Consider the following 22,716-nt stretch of genomic DNA (forward strand, 5'->3'; position numbering starts at 1 on the left):
ACTAACTAAAGTGATCCTATAATAAAAAGTCATAAAAGATAATATATTTTTTTTATATTTTAATAATGATTTTATATAATTATTAAACACAAATACAAAGAAAAATTATTTGAATTCTGGGCGACTTTCAATAGCAAAAGTTTTTTTTTTGTGGGAATATGGGTGAAATTTATAACAAGTAAAAACTGTGATTGCTGACTGTGATTTGAACCCAAATAAAAGGAAGACTACCTCTATGCCAAGGAGATCAGCAATTTATTATAAAAGTAAAAAAAAAACAAATGTTTAGTCTTTCTAAAGAGTAGTTCAGGTATTTTACAAGTTTGCCAATTAAAGAAAATAACAATGAAAAGCTATAAAAATTTCAAGAAAAAATTACGTGACTACTTACAGAACAGTGCAACTGTAGCTTATTTTATAGGGAAATTATGTAGAATAACAATTTTCAATATTTCTTAGTAAAAAAGGAAAATATTTTCTAATATGTTTCTAAAAATCATAAACAACAGTTCTGATTATTTGGATCAACTTTCTAAAAGAAAAGAAAAACTTCTTAAATTAAATTCAAATAGAACCACTAGAAAATGTTAGAAATAATGTAATTAAAAGAGTTAATTAATTTAATTTTGGTTTGGTTTGTCTTTAAAAATCAATATTTTATATAAAAAAAAAATTCAGAAAGAACTTACTTGAATTATTTCTCCAGACATGAGACAAAGCTTTTTGTTATCATCTAAAACAGTGTTCATATTCTCTATCCAGACAGCATCAACAGGTCCATCAAACATAATCCATTTTCTATCAGGAACTAAACTGACTGCATACTCACGAAATGCATTTGCAAGAACTCCTGAAGTTTGCAGCATTATTAAAGAAACAGATTAATAATCTTTAACACAATAATTAATTATATTTATTCATATTTTATGATATTTGAAGAAAATGTAAGTTTCCTTAAAGAAAAATCACTAAAAATTTTAATAAAATATTCATATATTATAAAGTATATAATATTACAATATATATTATTATAATATTTTATAATATTAATGAAATTAATATTAAGTTAATGAATTTGAATTTTTAACAAATTCACACACATAGGAAATCATTTTCTGGTAAAGCAATGTTTCAATGTGACTTTATTTCCATTTTCTGCAAGACAATTTCTTACATAATCTTAACACATTAACACTTGCATTTCTTTCCAGTGTTCATTTTCTTTGTCTTTTATGTTACATTTCAGGTTTTTCTGGGTATGATTCTATGTTGATATAGGTAGGCTTTTATTTTATTTGCTTGTCTGTACAAGTTACATTTTTCAACTAGGCATATACTTGATGATGTCATTAATGGAATAAAATTTTCATAATTCATATTTTAATGATAATTATGACAATTTTGATGTAAGATGTGCAATTAGAAAATGATTAGCACTTGCTAAATTGTCCACAGCACTACTGTTTTCATATTTGAGCACTGACTTCCCTTATATTTCAGAAAATTACTGATACCATTAAAAACTACACCAAACTAATTGTGTTTACAGAGTTTGTTCTAATAACAAAGGGTATGAACAACATGAACTATTTATTATGGAAATTTTATTCTACTTCCATCAGGAGTAAGTTCGAAATTAATAAAAAAAAATTAACAAAATCATAAACAAAGTTTATATGAAAATTATTCTTTTCAATAATATCAGAGGTTTTATTTATACATGAAAAGGTTTTTATTTAGATATAATCAAAGATGTTTTATGTTTTTTTTTTTTATTAGAGCAAAAACTATTAAATTGAATATAAAAAAAAACCCACCATCAGACCATTCATGAGATACAGGGTCAAATTGTCCATAAAGCTGACCCATAGTTATTGCTTTGGGATTTATAATTCGATATTGCACTTTAAATTCTCTCATAGTAGCTTTTTTTATTGTACTTATTTCACCAAGAGCAGCAGCCAAGTTCTGTAAAAATTCATAGTTCGAGATTAAAATAAAACTAGGACCATTTTGACAAGACAACAAAAAATATGTTTTTTACATTATGTAATTGTTTTATAGTAGAATTATAAAAAAAAAAGTTCAAAATAAATAACATAATGAAAAAACAAGTAACATCTATAATATTAAAAACTCAAAATGGTGAAACTAGTCCCCCCTTAAGTAATTTTACATCAAATTTAATATAATCAGTGTCTCATATATAAATATTTTTTTTAGCTATTTCCAAACAATCTATATTTAGTCAGTTTGGAAATTTAATCAAAATATAAGCCAACACACACACACACACACATTATCCATGAAAAAATTGGAACACAATTTCCAGCAACAGTTCAGAATTTAACATTGCCTCTTACTTTATGCTTATTGTTTTTTTTTTCTTTTTATTTAATAGTGCTTTTTCCCTCATCGTCAGTTTTTTTTATTTTTTTAAAATTACACATCAAACTCGAAACGTAAAATTGTCAACATAATATAAAAATATTCCATGTGGCCAGCCGCACATACAGTACTGTATGTGTGGCTGGCCACACGGAATATTTTATTTTTGACTACATATTTTTATATTATGTTGACAATTTTATGTTTTAAATTTGCTATGCAATTTAAAAAAAAAAAATTAACTGATGATGAGGGAAACCCTCGAAAGTGCTATTAAATGAATGAAAAAAAACAATAAGCACAAGGTAAGAGGCAATGTTGAATTCTGTACTGTTGGTGGAAAATTGTGTTATACTTTTGTCTTAGACATAATTAGTACAGAGCTGAATATGGACAGATACAATAACAAAAAAAGAATTGGTTTTGCTAAGTTAATTATAAATGCCAACCAGGCAGAAATGTCCTATTATTTTTATAAATTGCACATAAGTTACAAAATGTTATACATCTAATAAATTTCAACAAAACATGTTTACAACTAAATATAATACCCACATATGCTAAAATAAATATAAAGAATTCCCAGTGTAATAAAACCTTCACTAAAAGAAAAATGTTCATAGAGAGATATAGAGTAATATAAGAAGTGAAATAGAGGTATTAGAAAAGAAACTATATAAATATTAAATTTTACAAAATTTTTTTATTTATTAAAAATTTTAGATAATGTCATGTTTAATTATATAATGGATTTAATTAGAGTTAATATTAATATATATACAGACAAGAGCTATCTCTCATAACAAGAAAATAAGTAATTTAATTAAAGTAAAAAACAATGATAACAGAAGGTAAGATGATTTTTATAGTAATAATAATTTATAAAATAATAAATTTCACAAAAAGTATAATGTTGAAGATGTGGAAATACAGGATAATTGAGTTTGGTAAAAACAAATGAAACTTTAGATAATTCTGATAATAATGATTTCATAAATCTAACGAATGTAGAATTCAGTGATAATAAGAAATCAATAATAATTAATGCTTTTAATTTTAATCTACCAGAAAACAATAAAAATAAGATTATCAAAAATACTATTATTGATACTGAAATGAATATTAACAAAATTAGTCATAATGAAGAAAATACTGATTACAACATTTATAAAATTAATAAGTTACATATAAATAAGAAACCACTTTTCAACAAAAAAGCAGTATATAATTTAAAAGAAAAATTAAAGAAAAATAATTGTACTTAGATCACACAAAACGAACACACCAATTATCATGCTGATTAATAAATATAATAATTTAATGGAAAAAGAGATAAGTGAAAATAATTTTACAAAAATAAAGGACCCAACTAGTAAATTTCTAAAAATCACAAAAAGGTTAATATAATAGATTATAAAACAATTTTTAATAACAATAATATGAGGTATCACACTAGATTAGATCCATTTAAACCATTCGCCCCCAAACGTAGTGGTTTTCCTAAAATGCATAAACGGGATAACCCAGTGCATCTATTAATTAATTTCAAATCCTCTGCCTGTTATTTTATTACTAAAATAATAGATAGAATACTCAAATCTAGAATCAATTTACCAAATAAGTATACTGTAAAAAATTGGTACAATTTAATTAATAGATTAAATAGTTTATTAGTAAATGAAAATACTAAAAATACAGTACTGTATATGTGGCTAGCCACATGAAATATTTTATTTTTGACTACACTGTTTTATATTATGTTGACAGTTTTATGTTTTGAGTTTGATGTGTAATTTAAAAAAAAAAAATTAATAACTGACGATGAGGGAAACCCTCAAAACCACTATTAAATGAAAAAGCAATAAGTATAAGGCAAGAGGCATTGTTGAATTCTGTACTGTTGGAAAAATTGTGTTAGACATAGTACTTTTTTCTTAGACATAGTTAGTACAGAGGTGAATATGGACAGATCTAACAACAAAAAAAAAATTGTTTTTGCTAAGTATATATATATATATATATATATGTATTTCAGAAATTTCTAACACTTTTTTGTACTTTTGGCATCATACTTGTCGGTATTGTACTTCTAGCATCTTCCATGTTTTAGTAAGAAACTTAGATTTCTGATCGTTACACTTTTCTTTTATAGTTGTGGTGCTGAACAGCATCAGATCTATAGCAAGAAAGTAAAAATAATGCTAATAAGAATAAATTAATAAAAAAATAGCAAGCGCATTATGAGGATAATTATAAATCAATTTACGAGCAGCAGTTCATTATTTTAATCTTTTCATTTCAACATTTGCAATCATAAAATACATTTTCCCCTCTATAGCAATCAGTATGCAGAAATACTTATTTAAATTTTTATTTTCAAATACCACTTCAAACCTAAAGTAATGGTCATTTTTATTACTTTAAACGTCCACTCCTAGCATAAGTAAGCAGATTGTAATCTTATGATAGTCGCTGAAGTTAACAACAAACAAGCAGATTTTCTCTAAGGTTCTTCTTGGTCCAGAAAAGAGATTCTTCCACTATTCAACATTTCTTGTTTCATAGTTACAATTATTTCAGAAGTTTCGTTTAATATTCCAGATATCCAGGCTTTGAAACATGTTCTAAGAAATTCATGAACGTTTTCATGGTCCTGTCTTCTACTTTTTATGTTTGTTTCAACATGATCACTTTTTTCTTTTCCACTGAATTTTTCCTTGTTTCACATCCCATTCTAATGTAGATATATCCAATTGACTTTGTAGTAATTTCTGTTTAATTTTTTTTCTTTACTTTTTACTTTTTGAAATGTCATAAAAAAAGGAATGGATAACAACACAACATGTAAAAGAACAGAACGGATGATGTATTGTTTGGTTTGATTATTGTTTGGTTTTTCAATGTCTCTTTCCACACACATCTTTTGGTGAGTCTACTTAGACAAAATGTACATTTGACAAATCTCTTCAACTATCCATGAACCTTCCTTCTTCTTCTTCAATCTCAAACTGATGAAAATGAACTTTGTACTTAATTTTATAGATTTTAAGTGATTTCCTTATTTTCTCAGTTGCCTAAATACAATGTTTTCTCTTTCTCTAAACTGTAATATATATGAGGTCTGTAAATAAAGTTATGAAACCGGTTTAGAAAAACTTTTTATTTACAATCTAATTATACATGGACTCTTATCACCTTTGAAATAGTTCAAAACAAATTAGAACAAATATTTGTTCTAATTTATTTTAAATGTTTTTAAAATTTTTATTTTAACCAACAATTTTTACAAAATGTAAAAAGCTAATAGAGTAATGTGTAAATATAAACAGTCTAAAAATTTATAAAAAATATCACTGAAGATGGGCTTAGGCCTGAAAACGTTATGATAAAGTAAAAAAGTAAAGGTAAGAGTGTTTCTCTAATTCTGTAATTTGTGATGGCTGAAAGAATATTATATTGTATATTGTATGTACACAGGATGTAAAAATTATGGAAATGGCTTCATATTTCAAAACTGAGGGATACTTGAGTACAAATGTGGATCTACGTAGTTAGTACATTACTTCTTTATGGTGTTTGACATTTTTGCTGCCATATTGGATCCGTCATATTAAATCAAACTATTTTTTTAAATAAGAAGATGGACAAGTGATATGTGAATTAACATAAAATTTTACAAGAAAAATAACAGTAAAAACCAATTCGTGATAAGTGCCTTAATTTTTGAGTTACAAGCAATCAAATTTGCAGAAATGGAAAAGTCATGTAGTAATAAAACAAGGTAAACCATCCTGTAGTAACATTTTTATTTTGTATTACTTTCAGGATTACATTCAATTACAAACTTTAAACAGTTAATGCAAGAATTAATAGCCCCCTAACACTAATAAAAATAAATAACATGCCTTCACAATAAATAACACTAATAATAATAATAATAATAATAATAATAATAATAATAATAATACACAATACTAATAATTTGCTATATTATTATAAATTAAATGGGTAGGACAACTGATATTATTTCTTTTAATTATCATATTTAATTTTAAAATTTAGTTAAATGTTTCCTGAAAACACATTAGACTAAGCACTTATCAAGGGTGTTTATTCTTATTTAAACGCAATTCCATTGAGTTTCTTCCACCTTTTATAACAGTAAATGAGAAACATGGATTCACCATTACAACTAGAGACCAATTGCAGTCCAAACAGTGAGTGGAAGCAGATAAAAATTCACCATAGACAGGAAAAATGGTTCATATGTAAGAAAGTCATGACTACAGTTTTATAGAATTCTCAAAATGCAGTGCTGATAGACTACATGGTAAAAGGCAGGACCATCACCATGGAGTATTAAGCTTCCCTACTGGACTGATTGAATAGTACTATTCAGGCTAAACATCCAGATCTGTCCAAAAAGAAACTGCTCTTCCACCACGATAACACACTCCTCCTGCACACATGTCTTGGGTTGCTGCTGCTAAACTCTACAAACTGTGCTTCACGTCTATGAACTAAACTTCTGAGGGTATTAAAAAGTTGGAAACTCACTGGTCTAACCGTACTGAATGCAAAGTGACAATATCAAAAAGAAAAACATTTCTAAATAATCTTATGTTTTCTTTTTCGGGCCGAAAACTTTCTGAACCCTTGTTATATAAATAACTTAACTAAATATGTTTACCATAACACATAATCAATTAATCTAGTTTCTTTGTCTTTATAAGGGTTAAACAATTCTCTCATCACCTATTCATCTAAAGATCTTAATTCTTTTCGAATTTTATATAGCTTTAATTTTTATTTAACCCATCTAACTTTCAACATCGTTCTGTAACATCACATTTCAAACGGCTCTATTCTTCACCTTTCAGTTTCACCAAAATAGTACTTCACTCCACGCAAACATTTTTAAGAATTTTTTCCTAATTCCTACACCTACATTTATACATGGTGTCCCATATAAAACGCAACCCAATCTTATATTGGTAGGTATTGAAATAATAAAAAGGCATGTGTAAATGTAAATGTAATTTTTATTATTACCATCCACTACCTTACATTTAGAGTAAATGTTGGAAGTGGCCGCCATCTTCTTGAATACAAGCTTCAATTCTTTTTACAGCGTTTCTTGCAACTTTTTTCAAAGTTTGTGGCTGGATATTTAATACAGCTTGTTCAATATTGACTTTCAAGTGTTCATGGTTTGTTGCTGTAGGCTTTTTCTTTGGGGTAACCCCATAGAAAAAAATCTGCCACAGTCAAATTTGGAGATCTTGGTGGCCACAAGCCTCGACTGATAACACGATTACCAAAGAATTCCTCAACGAAATCAGAAGTTGAACCTGCGTAGTGCGATGTCGCACCGTCATGTTGTAGCCAGCAGTGTCTGTCTTCCTTTTCCAAGAGTGCAATGAACTGAAATAAAATATCCTGATATTGTTCTGCATTAATGGTGTACTCGAAAAAAATAGGACCGATCATTTTCTTCCGCGATATCGTGCACCACACGCCCAACTTCTGCGGCTGTAATTGTTTTTCGTGATAAACGTGAGGATTTTCAGCACTCCAAATTCTACTGTTTTGGCTGTTTACGTAACCATCCAAATGAAACCATGCTTCTTCATCTGTGAAAAATAATGAATCCATAACATTAATTCCCTCACGCAGAAATCGACGGAACCATTGACAATATTGTAGCAGTTTTTCTTTGTCGGGCTCAAGAAGTTGATGAACCGTTTGAATGCGATAAGGTTAGAATTGTAATTGTTTGGTCACCCAATGAACAGTTGATTTAGACAAATTAATTTCAGCAGACAAACGTCTGATCGATTTATTTGGCGTGGTGAGTAATCGGTCTATGATTTCAGTGACTGTATCTGTATTCAACACTGACGCAGATCTTTTGTGTTCCTTGTTATTAACAAAACCAGTCTCTCTAAATTTTGCAACTAACCTTAATACTGATGTTTTGTTAGGAGCTGGTTTATCTGGGTTCTTATGGCGAAACAAATCTTGCACTGCAATCATTGATTTTGTACTGAAGTACGACTCAACAATGAAAACATTTTCATCTAGCGAAAACACCATCTTGTCTCTAGCAATACACTGAACGTTATGATTGCATTGTTGTTACTATCAGTAGTGTTCTACTGCGTCGCCGCTATGATCAGATGTTGGACGAGTCCATTTCAGTAACGAGTAGGGGAGTAAGCTTAACATATGAAATTTCATGGATGAGTAATTGATGGGTTGTGTTTTAAATGGGACACCCTGTAGTTATAATAATTTTGCTTAACTGTAGCTTATAGTTGTTATAAATACTTTCTTTTATGGATGAAAGCTCTCTTTACTTTCCCAGTCTACTTTGTATGACTGCATACTTCATTTATCAAATAAAAAAATTTCCTACTTCTGGTATGAATATGTTCAAATAGCAAATATTAGCTAATACCATTAAAAGAAACTGTAAAAATTTTAGAAGAGAAACTAAATGAGGAATATGTAAATAATAACCTGAAAATAAAAATTAAAACTTTAGAAACAATTCTCCAACAAAACCAATTTAAAATTAATAATAAAATGAAGAATAAATTATGGAAACACATATCAGCAATACTAAGCGATGTAATCCTACAGAATATGGAAAAAGACAATATATCATGAAAAGATACAGATGTTTAGAACATATTAGGTACGTTGATGACACTCTATTAGTAATTAAAAAAGAAATAAATACGAGGCATATTCATAAAATAAGAGCTGTTTGGTAATTTTTTTTTTTGTTTAACAACATATCTACTTCACTTTTCATAATAAATGCCATTCAGTTCTAAGCACTTTTTGTAAAGCTGCACCAGTTTCTTTAACCCCTCTGCAAAGAAGTTTGCCACCTGGGAATTGAACCAGAAGCCAACAGCTGTCTTGAGTTCCTCGTCGTTTTCAAACTGTTGTCCATCAAGTCACTTTTTCAAATGCAAGTAGGGGAAGTAGTCGCTAATTGCAAGGTCGAGACTATAGGGAGGGTGGTCAAAAAGTTCCCAACAAAAATCTTGAATCTTCTTGGTTAAGGCAGCAGTGTGAGGATAACACATTGTCGTGAAGGAGGATTATGCCGGACAACAGTTTCCCATGTTGTCAATTTTGGATCTGTAATTGTTGATTGTTCTGAGCTGTAATTGTTGATCCACTTTCCATGAAATCAACAAAAATGGCGCCCTTTTTGCCCCAAAAAACAGTAGCCAATATCTTTCGACTTGAGTATGGAGACTGCTTAAACTTTTTCGGTTTTGGGGAACTTGAATGGTGCCACTGCATTGCTGCTGTTTCAATTCTGTATTAGTGTAGGATATCCACATCTTGTCGCCCGTAACAGTGCAGTTAAACAAATAATCTCCATCTTGTCGATAGAGGTCCAAAAACGCTCATCCGCTGCACATTCTTTGCTCTTTGTATTGGTTGGTCAGCATTTTTGGTACCTACTTTGCACACAATTTGTGATATCCGAGCTTTTCTGTGACAATTGTGTAGGTAGAGGTGTGTCCAACATGCGAAAATTCATCAGCTACAGCACTAATCATCAGTCACCAATCACATCACAGTTTTCAGTTCAATTTTCAAAATCATCACATGATTTTGTCAGTCTAAATTCTAGACCTGTCACTCTGCTCTTCATTATGCACATTTGTGTGGCCATTTTTAAAGTCTCAACACCAGTTTCTAACCTTTCCTTCACTCATTTATTGTAGGTCCATACACCAGGCAAAACTCCCGATGAATATCAGCAACTGAAGATCCTTTTGCACACAAAAATCGAATCACAGCGTGTACTTCACAACTGGTAGGAGAAACGATTGTCGCAGACATTGCGATCTGTATTCACCGGTAGGCAAACTACTACAGAATCAAAACAACAACTGCAGTGGCTTTGTAAATAGCTGATAGATGGTCCTGCATGCATGAAACTGTGTTCAGACCCGCTAATATTTAAATATAAGTCGACGGCCCTTACTTAATAAATATGCCTCGTAATAATGAAGAAAAGATTTTGGAAGAAATGAACAAATTCCACCATAACGTTAAATATACAAGGGAAGAAGAGAAAGATTAAACTAATAATTTTAGTCCTAACAATAAAATGAAATAATACTAATCTAGATTAGAAAAGAAACATATACAACAGATAACATTACAGCTTATGATTCTAATCACCCAATGGAGCATAAATTAGCAGATTTTACACGATAGACTACATAAATTACCATTAAAAAACAAGCATATAAAAAAGGATTAATCACTATTTTTCAAATAGCAGAAAATAATGTTATAAAAAAGAGAGGATCAGAAAACAAAAAAAAAAATGGAAATAAATTAAATGAAATTAAAACAACAAACAATAAAGAAACCTTTAAATGGAATAAATTAACATTTACTGAGAAAAAAATTTATCCAATTAAACAATTCTTTAGCAAATATAATATAAAAATGGCTATAAATACAAATAATACATTAGAAAATATTTTTAATAGTAACATAGAAGAAAAAGATATGTACAAGAGTAACGGTACATACAAAAAAAAAATGTATAAATGTAAAATAAAATACAATGCAGCATACATTTGACAAATGGAAAGAAAATTAAGACAACGAACGCATGAGATATTTTAAAAATAAAAAAAAAATTCTAATTATGCAATGCATTTAATAAAAAAATCCCTTTTGGCATGCTGGAAGGCGGAGGTAGATTTCACCAATGCTAAGTAGGAGATAAAAAAGATGTCCACCTTATAGCTAAGAAAAGCTTCAAATTACTCAATACAGTAACGGCTGCATGTGAAAAATTTGTCTTCTTACAATTCCAGCAACATTTTGGTCATCCCTTGTCATAAGGGTTGGTCATATCAAAAATTGTATCAGACAAAAGTTTTAGGTAATGTTTACAGGACTAATAACCACTTAAAAACCAATTTGAAACTGTGCCTAAAGGGAAGTATGATCTTTTTGTCTTCAAAACCCCATTTTTTCCACCCCTTGGGCCAATGGTTAGTGATATCAGAAAACTTTACTTAGATAAGTTTTAGATCCTTATCCAAAGAACAGTAGGATCTTTAAATGAATTTGATATTTTACTTAATAAGAAAGTTGTATAGCAATATTTTGTTTTTTCAAAAAAGCCCTCTATTTCCCCATGGTTCAATTTTGCCCATTAACAAACTCGACCTGTCGAGTATAACAATCCAATTTTGGATTGTTATATTTTACATATCAATTTGAAAGTGACTGGTGCAAAATTATGGCAGTTGTGTCCACAAGAAAATGAAATATATATAAATGTGTATATAAAGTTTTGAACTGACAGTGGTTTTGGGATTCTGGGGGATATGAAAGGCAAAGATATGTCAAAATTTTCAAGAAGTCGAATCATGGTACCCATTACAATAGGTAGCTTATGAAATCTTCCTAACAAGGACATAGCCCAGTGAAAATGGAAGGATCAATGAAATTAATTCACAAATGTGTTAAAGGAAGAAGAATGAACATTGTAGAAAATTTAGAAAGCTTCATCACAAAAAATAACAATAAAACAATCATAAATGAACAGATCAACAATCATGCAGATGTCCTTTTCAAGAACTCAATATATGAAAACAGGATACAGATAAATAAAATGAAAATAAAAGTAAAACCATTAATAACATATAAACAAGAAAGCCAGATAAGATATGGCATCAAATATAGGGAGGAGTGTTCGATATATAAAGATTAACAGAAATTTAAAAGTACCAGTACAATAAGTTTTGACAATGGAACAAGTGATAAAAGAATGAAGCTAAGAAAGGTAAGCAGTACTCAACAAAGAAATTACATGATAGCTAATATTTAATTCCTCATTTACCTCCTTTCAGGCAACTTTCATTAGCTTTGCTTTATTCTTATTTATTTTCATACTGAAATTCTCTTCTACATCCATGCTATTCAGAATTTCTTCTTAATAATCTTTTATTTCTGTCAAAAGAACAATGTCTCAACAAATCTTAATGTCTTAATTTTTTCCTTGGATGGTTATTCCACTCTCAAATTTATCTTTCAATTTTTGTACTGTTTCTTTCAAAACCACCAACTGCAATTGAATTAGTACAGACTATATCTTCTCACTTCTTTCGGAATTAGAGCGCACCATTTTTCATCTTTTATTCTTATAACTGCATCCCAACCCTGTAGGGGAAAGACATTCACCTTGTGATGTCATCAGTTGCCATACCACCCCCTCCGTTCTGGGCCCTCAGGGGCTTTACTGGAGGTCGTCTTTAGACCTTCTAACTGATTACATCTCACAGTCATTAGTCAGGTCTCGGTTGGGATGCCACCGATGTAAATGCCTCGGCAGATATTTGCATCAGTAGAATAGAAATCAAATTTTTCCCTCATGTAGGCCTCAAACGGACATCTTCACATCCATCCTAGCATGATTCCCTTAAACTAACTAACCAAGATCACGGACCCTGTGCCTAGTCCAAATTTGACAGCACCATTCATGACTGTGAATGCCTCATAAAATGAACGAGTTGTAAATTAAATCAGTACTACACTCATACCAATCAAAATTACATTTTACACAACATAGAAATTCAGACCTATACCCAAATAAGTCGACCAAATGAGGTCACTAAACAAGGGGAACGTAACCTCATTCTGGTCCACACAGGAACCAGGGTCATACCCTGCTTTTCCACTAAGATCTACCATGGAGTCTCATGTCACAATCAGGGACTGCCACCGGAAGAACAAAACCACGTCCCTGGTTACACAGGCTATCATACCCCGGCTGTGCGGCCAGCCACGCCAGGAGGAGCCCCAAACCAAAGCACAAACAATACCAATATAACAATGGTACAATGCTAATGCGCCTACCTCCAACCAATCCAATGCCTAGGATGGAACCTTAGTCACCGGAGATCCTACCACGATCAAATATTTTGATTAAACTCCCTCTGAAGACCAACACACCACAAGGGTGTGAAGAAAACCAGCCACTATAGACCACTCCTCTCAGATCATCCAGTTAATATGGAAAGCCAGAAAGGAATGTATTCTCAAGTTCCCTAACAGCTCGTGAACGTTCAACCTCATATCAGGTACAGACATAGAGTACATGGTCCACTCTATCATCAGTCCCACAATCTGAGCATTGACTCAAATTCAGCAAACAAAAGCTAGCCGAACTTGCCCAAAAGGCACCATGCCCGGAGAGAAACTGTGTGATATACCAATTGGGGGAAACCCATCTAATCGCACCTAAATCAGACACTATAGGAAATATACCATGCGAGTAGCAACTCGTGGGAGATTCATCCCACCTGGTCTCCAAGACACAAGGCCCCGGTCTTCAATCTCCTGCTTTCATTCTGATGTCAATAGGTTATTTACCTTGGAAATGTAGTGTTCCTTACGCTCATTAGTCAAGATATCTATTGGTTTGACTCCAGCTATGACACAGACTGCCACCAGCGAAACTGTTCTATAACTGCCTACAACAGCCAGCAAGAGTAGTCCACATAACACCTAAAAGCCAAGCAGTGAGCCCAGATAGGTGTAGCATATAACATAATACCCTCACTGACACTTTTGTAAAGGATATGCATGGTATGGTAATTCAACCCCAATTAAGATGAATGAATCTACAGATTCTATAAAAACCATCAGCGGCCTATTTTACTACATAGTGTAGATGTTCCTTAAACCAAAAGTTGCTCATCAAGGATAACACCCAGGTATTTTTGAATTATAATGTACAGAATGGGGAGACCAGCCATCCAGACCAGGATTCATCGGGAAGCAGCCAATCAATCCTCAAGCAACATCATTGTGGTTTTCTCTGTGCTGAAAAACATTTTATGTTGGAGACTCCGAAGTCGGAGTGTCTCACAAGCATGAGCAGCTCAGAACTATACTTTGTTACATGAATCCCCTTAGATCAGCAGCAGTACATCATCAGCATAAACGATGACACAACAACCACATGACAACCTCAAACGCAACATGGAATCAAATTCTATAATCCAAAGAAGGAGACTCAGAACACTGCCCTGAGGGCATCCTTTAGTTAGGGTCATGAACCTCCAAGCCACCATCACGCAGTGAAAGAGTCCAATGGCTGAAATACCTTGAAAGCACTTCTAATTCATTTTGTGTACACTTTCGCTTCTACATCTGAAACAGGGCAGAGGGCACCATAAGTTATTAAATGCTCCGGATTTGTCCAGAAAGATCCCTAATACATACTTCCATGAACTAGAGGAAGCTAAATCTTATCACCTACAGTGTGGCATCCTCAGTGCTCTTGTCTAGTTGGAAACCAAACTAGTTGTCCATAAGAAAATGATCAGTGACCAATCTAACATTAATACGCAAATGTAGGACGTTCTCAAAAACCTTACCAATCATAGGCAAGAGTGTTGGATGGTAAGAGGAATTAACAGTAGGATCGGCACCTTTGAACAACAATACCAAGTCTCCCTGCTTCCAACACGCCAGAAAATGGCCGACGAAGAGCAACCTATCATAAATTTTAGTAAGAGGACCAAGAACTACTGGAAGTGGACGATAAGCTCCACTGTGATACAGTCATATCTGGAAGCCTTGTGCTGTGCTATACTGCAGATCACCTGATGCACCTCTGCCTCAGTGATCTCAAAAGATTGTAAGTCGGTCTCAAAAACCGTGAATTCCCATCTGACATGCCGGTGGTATGAAACCTCACCACCATAGTGTCATCTGGAAGCAAATCATTCAGCAAAATAGTACGGACATGATCCTAATCAATTACCACACTCTTGTGGGTTGACAAAGCTGACAAGAGGACATCCTTCCTGCACTTATGCCCAAGTGCTATGTATACAGTTCCCCAAGGATTTCTATTCCCTAGCTCCTGAACAAAGGAATGTCAGGAATTACGCTTGAAGCACCTGTGAAAGTAAGCACCACATAAGTGAAGCACTATGAAAGCACCACATATGAAAGTACCGAGCCCTCCTTCCGCAGTAACCCATAGTTAGGGCCACACGCCGATCGGGATCACCCTCTCGTTGTGCAGTGCTTCTGAGTCGATTCACAGACTGTTTCATTGCTGACAAATTCTGAGACTACCAACCAGATATACGTTCTCGGCCAGAGCCTCTAGGAATGGCAGCTTCAGCTGCCGACCAACCGCAGAAGTGACATTTTCTGCTAGGACATCTAATGGCAGGCCGTCAAGGTCTTGAAAAAATCTCCAGTCTGAACCCCAACGAAGAGGAGAATTTTGGCCATTCCGCCTTCCTATGCAGGAAGCGCCCCTGGTAATTAGGAAAGTGTTCATCATGGCCATCGCACAGCTCACCCGCTATTTCAAAAAGTATCAATCAATCATCACTAGAACAGTCACTGACCACAGATCAGTCAAGGATCCTGCCAGGGATGTCCATACCAATGGTAATGTCAATATTTGTACATGAAAAAGTCCTTTGCTTGTCAACCATACCGATGTAAGTGGCCAACTGGTTTGCAACATTAAAGACCTCAAAATTATGCTGCGCAATGAAACTTTCAATTAAGTCACTGTCATGATCAGTGATCCCACTGTTCCAGAAAATCGACTTCGCATTAACATTGGCACCAATAAGGATTGGACCATTACCCACAAGGGTATTCTATCCTATCTTGCTAAATGTTCCTCAGTGGGATCCCTGTGTTGGAAATATGAACTAACAACTGTAAGTTCTGTTCGTGAATGGCAAGTCTGACCACAACATGATGCGTGTCAGAAACCTGCCATATAAAGATAGTATCAAACGATTTCCTGCACAGAATAGCAGACATACAGGTATGCCCTACACAAAACCTTTTCCAGCTATGTAAGCCTGGCAGATCACCCCTATATATGGGTGCTGCAGAAGGACAACATCGAGGCTCTTTTTCTTTTTCCTGTATAGCCTACGGAAACTACTGTTTAGATAATACTTCAGAGGATGAATGAGGATGATATGTATGAGTGTGAATGAAGTGTAGTCTTGTACACTCTCAGTTCGACCATACCTGAGATGTGTGGTTAATTGAAACCCAACCACCAAAGAACACCGGTAACCACGATCTAGTATTCAAATCCGTGTAAAAATAGCTGGCTTTACTAGGACTTGAATGCTGGAACTCTCGACCTCCAAATCAGCTGATTTGGGAGGACGCATTCACCACTAGACCAACCCAGTGGGTAACATCGAGGCTCCATCTCTCTACAACCTCACCTAACTCAACCTGGACTACATAAGCACCCTGGAAAGTACAGGTCAAAGGCCCTTATGTAACAGCTACACTCCTTACGAACAACTGGGTGCTCATGATTCTTATGCAGTCTTTTACAGTTAACACAGGGCCTTGAACCTATGCAAACAATCATCACGCTTATGGCCCTCCTGACCACAATGTGTACACACCAAAGCAAATTTACAAAATTTAGCTCTGTGACCATATCTGCAGCACTTGAAACATCTTTGGGCACCCATGTACTCTGTTAATCGATTTGGGTCCTGCCAAGTAAAAGTCAGCCTGCAGACATAAATTTTTGAAAGAGACCAGAACCCACTTCAAAAACACCATGATATTTCTGGGTATCACGCATACCCATTTTAAAAACCAGCTTGCAGTCCCGCTGGAAGGCGGCTTCATCCAAATCAATGTTCTGCTCTCTAATGAGAGACAAGACACCATCATCGGTAAGACTACGGTAAATATCATAACTATAATGCAGGGCCCACGCATTCTCTTCGGGACTACTTTGACATCTAATCACTTAACTGTAGTGGAATCTCTAATTACCTGAATGGTCTCTTTATCATCCAGTACTACAACTAATCCCTTATAAGTCTCTTTGATGTTTCTGATTTTTAGAACCTTCTGGTCACTGTTATTATATGAGGGTGAATGAAACGTCCCAGGCCTGGATAAGAAAACAACATTTATCTGGATATATTTTAATTTATTTTTCAACGTGGTCCCATTAACACTTAATCCAGTGTTACACTTAATCCAATTATGGCTGTTCGGCATGTCGATTTATCCAACTCCTTAAAATAATAATTTATGACGACAATAACTACATTATTGGTCAAAAATCTCTTCCTTCCAAACCATTTTTTAGGTTAGGAAACAAGTGATAGTCAGTCATTGGGAGCTAGATCAGTTTCGTCAGCAGTCACAAAATTGATATAAAAATTCCTCAGGATTGCACCAAAAGAGCTCAAGACAATCATTTGAAACATTTTTCTGCACTGTTTTCAGTTGGATATGAGCAAATGCGGCACCCATTTAGTACACAGCTTGTTCATGCCCAATTGTTCATGCAAAATGTTGTGTACACATTCTGTTGGTATGCCTACAGACTGTGCTAACTCATTCACTGTCACTTGTTGATCAGCCAAAACAAATTTATGCCTTTTTTTATCATTTCTGGCATAGTTACTTCAGAAGTAACTTACTTCACTGCGTGGTTCATTGCTAGTGCATGTTCGATCTGTTTCAAACTCTGTGATGCAGTGTTTAACCATTGTATTTGATGGAGAGGAGTCTCCCAATGTTATATCAAGCTCTTCTTTAATTCCCTTTGCACTTAAGCCTTTTAGAAAAAAATATTAATCACTACGAATTTCCAGTTTTCCCATTTTCCAAAAACGCCCAATTTTCCACTTTGATGGACTGTGAATACTATCTAAGTAATGCAGCGACTTGAAACTCTTAAAAACTAATGAAGAACAAAATCATGCGACGCCATCGAGAAATTAGGCGTACTAACACAGTTTCTGTGTGAGGTCTGGAACTTTTCATCCCATCATCAGAAACCATCTAGTAATATTAAGATATGACATAGCTTACCTTAAAGTTACCATGAAAGTACTTTCGCAGGATCTCATATCCTTAGTCATAATTGAAATATTTAATTAAACTGCACATTAAAAATTAAAAATACTAAAATGATGAAAATTGCATATTAATTTATTATATGAGTGCTGCTCAGATAAAACACTGTAACAGAAAACAGTACTTATAAAATAAATTAATGCACAATTTTAATTATATTAGTATTTTTAATATGCAGTTTAATTAAATATTTCAATTATGACTGAGGATGCGAGATTCCATGAAAGTACATTCATAGTAAAATTAAAGTAAGATTATTTTAATATTCTGTACTAGGTGATTTATATTAATAGAATTTTAAAAATATGTATAAACTTGTTCAAATAATTTATTTAAATTTATTCTAGAATATAATAGATACTGTAATGACATTAACTTTAATTTGACATTTAGATATAAAAAATACAATTTGTAGAAATATAGAATATATAATAGAAAACTCATTTCAAGTCAATTTACAGACTGATAACAACAGAGAAATTAACAGTTGATCTCTGTTTTGAAATCTACTATTAAATAAATCACCTATGTTGTAAAGCCAGTATTCTCACTGTACCCGTACATCATCAAGAGAGTTATTCTTTCAGTTTCACTTAAAGAATGCATTATTATTTGATAAAACTAAATTAATAAATAAAGATAATAGTAAAATTTGGACTCTAGAACAAATATTTAAACCACTACAACTTGATTCTCCAATACATAATTCATTTACAGACAATAAAATACTGTACTTGTATGTTGAAATAAGAAATCAAAATGAAAATTTGATAACTTGCATTATTGAAACGTAATAAAAATTGTATTGTTACTACAAATTTATAACACATTTTTTAAATTTTAAAAATGTTTAAATTGTTTAAATTTTTCCCCAAATTTATTGCAATAAGCAATTTTGGACTGTAAACATTTAACCAAATTTTAAAATTAAATATAGTCATAATTAAAGTAAATAACTGCTCAGTAATGTTTGAAATCTAACTTTCAATATTAGTCTTCAATTTGCCAAGTGTAGGAGGATTGTGTTTAAAACTACACTTTTTAAATGTCCCCAAAGGAAGATGTCTGTTGGTGTAAGATCTGGGGATCTTGGAGGCCACAACCCTTTTGATATCAAACGGTGGCCAAAAAATTCCTGTAACATAGCCAGCATTTCATTAGCAGTACGACACGTTGCGTTATACTGCTGGAACCAAAATTCTAGTTTGTGTAAATCTAACTTTGCAATAAACTGTTCAATTAAATTGCAATAAACCACACCATCTACAGATATGTCAAAAAATTAAAGCCCTATTACACAGTGCTGGGAGATTGTCATCAAACACCAATTTTACATGCATGTAATGGTGGTAATGAAATGCATGCGGATTTTCAGCGCTTCATATTTGGCAGTTTTGGCTGTTATGTATCACCCAAATGAAATCATGCCCCATCACTGAAATAAACACGATCCAAAATTTAATCACCATTGTCATCAACAAGAGAACGAAACCAACGACAATACTGTAAATGTTTTCTATGGTCTACTTCTTTCAGTTCTTGAATGACACTGAAGTGATAAGCATGCAATTGTAATTTTTTAGTAGCCCTGAAAGCTGTAGAAAGTGAAAGCCCAGCTTGTGAATATAACTTTCTGAGCAAGCAAGTCAAATGTTCTTTCCCATCCTCCAAAACTTCTACTGTTAACAGAGACGGTCAACCTGTGCTTTTCTGATCATGACACTCTCAGTCTCATGAAATTAATCAAACATGATACTGTCAAGTTATTCGGATCTGAAGAATTGAAAAATTTTATCCGAAACTCGTCTTTCACTCACTTGTAAGATTTATAGTGCAATAAGTCTCAATAATAAACACATGTTCGTCCTTGGAAAATAACATCGTTAACACAATAGAGACGTATTTATACTGGTATAGCACTAGTGCATAAGGACATTTCAATTGTTACAAGCCGCTAACATTGAATACAGTGCTACCAACTGACATATAGGAAGAAATAAAATTTTACCTATGTGTGACTTCTACCTTCTTAATCTTAAGGTTGCATCCTTTTTGAAACACCCGTTATTTCTATGTGGGCATGCGCGAATGTGAATAAATCAAAATAACTTTTCAATTTCATAAATTCTAAGAGCATAAATTCAAATGCATGAGGAAAATATAAATTGCGATTAACAGTGTAGAACTAAAAGAAACTATCTATAACATTACATAATTTTTGTTGTATAATCTTAGCAGTATAAAGTATAACTGTGGGCTTGAATAAATTTCCGGTTGTGATCAAAAGAGTAACTAAAAGAATATGAGATCTGTCAATGATATTTCTATAAATCTCTTCAAACATTGTGATGTGCAAACACTAAATTAACACAAGAAATTTAACTAAATACCTGGTAAGCACAGGTTTTTCCTCCCATAGGTTCACCAACAATCATCAGTCCATGTCTAACAAGAATCATTTCATATATCTGTATTACCTTTCCAATATACCACTCAGTTGCTTGTAAGTTTTTTGATTCAAGGCAGGATTTCAGCTTTTCTATTAGTTCAACTCTATCGGGTTGAGGGAGTTCAACACCCGGAAATAAATCTTGATAAATTCCAACAAACAATGGTAAATCCTGAAATAATATGAAACTAAAATATAACTGTAATGATAAGAGAAATAATAAAACTTAAATCACTAAATATTACCATAAAATCTTCAAATTTTATAAACGTTTTATGTTACATTTATCTATACACCTACATTTTTATTATTCTTTCTTTAACTTAGTCTATTTTCTTTTCCTTCCTTCTATAAAATAAATGCTTGGCTAAAACCAGATAATCTTAGTCTTAAGTATGTTACATTCTGCTGACTTGCCTCTTAGAGCTAAGCAAAAACTTAAGGCACCTTTCCACAAGCATTTATAGTAAATCTTATGATTTGCTAAAAATCCAGAAATAATTTATACAAGCTCTTCTTAATAAGAAAGCTAGTGATAAGAAATTTTGTTTTTAATAAATCCATATTAATAGTTTCATGGTTTGCAGGAAGTCATTTATAAAAAGAGACATACGTATAAGATTTCCAAAATTTAGTTAATGTAACTGAGGATAAATTAATATTCCAAGGATTACTGACTGCATTGGAATATTTTACAATTATTCAGCATCCACTAATTATTTTCAATATACCTTCAAACCCACAGTTCGGGCCTCGTAACATAGTAATACTAAAGGCTGTTATTACAGAATAATTTACTTCTGGAATTATTAAAATCTCATGAGAAAAAATTATGCATTATCTCATTAAGAATCTGAAGCAAGATAAATGGCAAAGGTCAGAGTCATGTTTAATAAACAAGTTTCTGTAGATCTCTTAAGTTAAGTAATATTGAGTACAATCTAAACAGCATATTGTTGGAATTTTTTAATGGTTAATGGCCAAGTAGTCAGTCAAAATCAACTAATTAAAAAATTATTATTGCTTAAGATAAGTTAAATATAAATGTTACATAAAAATTTTGCCGTAGTATTTCTGCTACTCAATAAGCATCATCCCACTGACAGACCATTATTTTGGGTATAAAATATAATTGTCATGTAGAGAAAAAGGTAACTTCATGAAACCAATAAAATGGATGGTGTAATATACCACTGAGAAATAAATAAACAATTATATAGTAACCTTCTTAGAAAGTAAATAAAATTAAATAGATAACTGAAGTAACATCAGTATATAATATAAAAAAAAAAACAAAAAAAAGAATTATAATACCAAATGACCAACAGCTATATATATTACATAATAATATCTCTTACAGAAACTTATTTCATTGTCATCATCATCAACTGGTATTCTGGCTGGTGCTGGTCCCTAATTTCATCACTCTCTCCATTATTTTTGTTTCATGCCTTCTCCTTAGTTGCCTTGGAGTTTCCAATCTTCACCTCATCTATTAACTTAATCCTTCTTCTTCTACTAACTCTTCTAATACAGTTGTCAAGATTCCACTCTCAGTTGCCTTTTCTTTTGTATACTTCCTGCATAAGTGCTCTTTCTTCTTTAATCCTGTTCCTTCCTCATTCCTCACTTTATCTGTCCATCTTATTTTCTCATCCTTCTTCATACTCACATCTCAAAAGTTCAATCCATCCCTCTAACCTTCCTCATCATCCATGTTTCAGTCCCAAACAATAAGACACTCCTTACATAGTATTTGGCTAACCTCTTCCTTAACTACATAGAAATTTCTTCTTCTTACTGAAGACTTTCTTTGTCATAGCTATCCTTCTTTTCCTTCTATCTTCTTAGAGAGAACTCTTATTTTCCTTCTATGACGCTCTTCTGTCACAACAGTCCCCAAATATCTGCCATTTGTTATCCTT

The 22,716-nt window shown here is 32.5% G+C and overlaps 1 protein-coding gene across 1 annotated transcript in view; it reads right to left on the bottom strand.

Moving 5' to 3' along the window:
- Nucleotides 1–22,716, bottom strand: part of Dnah3 (dynein heavy chain 3, axonemal) — a 257,006-nt gene that overhangs the window by 176,080 nt on the left and 58,210 nt on the right. Inside the window, exons 14-16 of the mRNA XM_075354669.1 lie at nt 20,733–20,963; nt 1,818–1,968; nt 690–850 (exon numbers count right to left, since the gene is read on the bottom strand). Of these exons, the coding sequence (XP_075210784.1) occupies nt 690–850; nt 1,818–1,968; nt 20,733–20,963 (543 nt within the window). The remainder of the gene's footprint in view (nt 1–689; nt 851–1,817; nt 1,969–20,732; nt 20,964–22,716) is intronic.

The sequence above is a fragment of the Lycorma delicatula genome, chromosome 1 (genome assembly GCF_047948215.1).
Source record: "Lycorma delicatula isolate Av1 chromosome 1, ASM4794821v1, whole genome shotgun sequence".
In the NCBI taxonomy this organism is placed as follows: domain Eukaryota; kingdom Metazoa; phylum Arthropoda; class Insecta; order Hemiptera; family Fulgoridae; genus Lycorma; species Lycorma delicatula.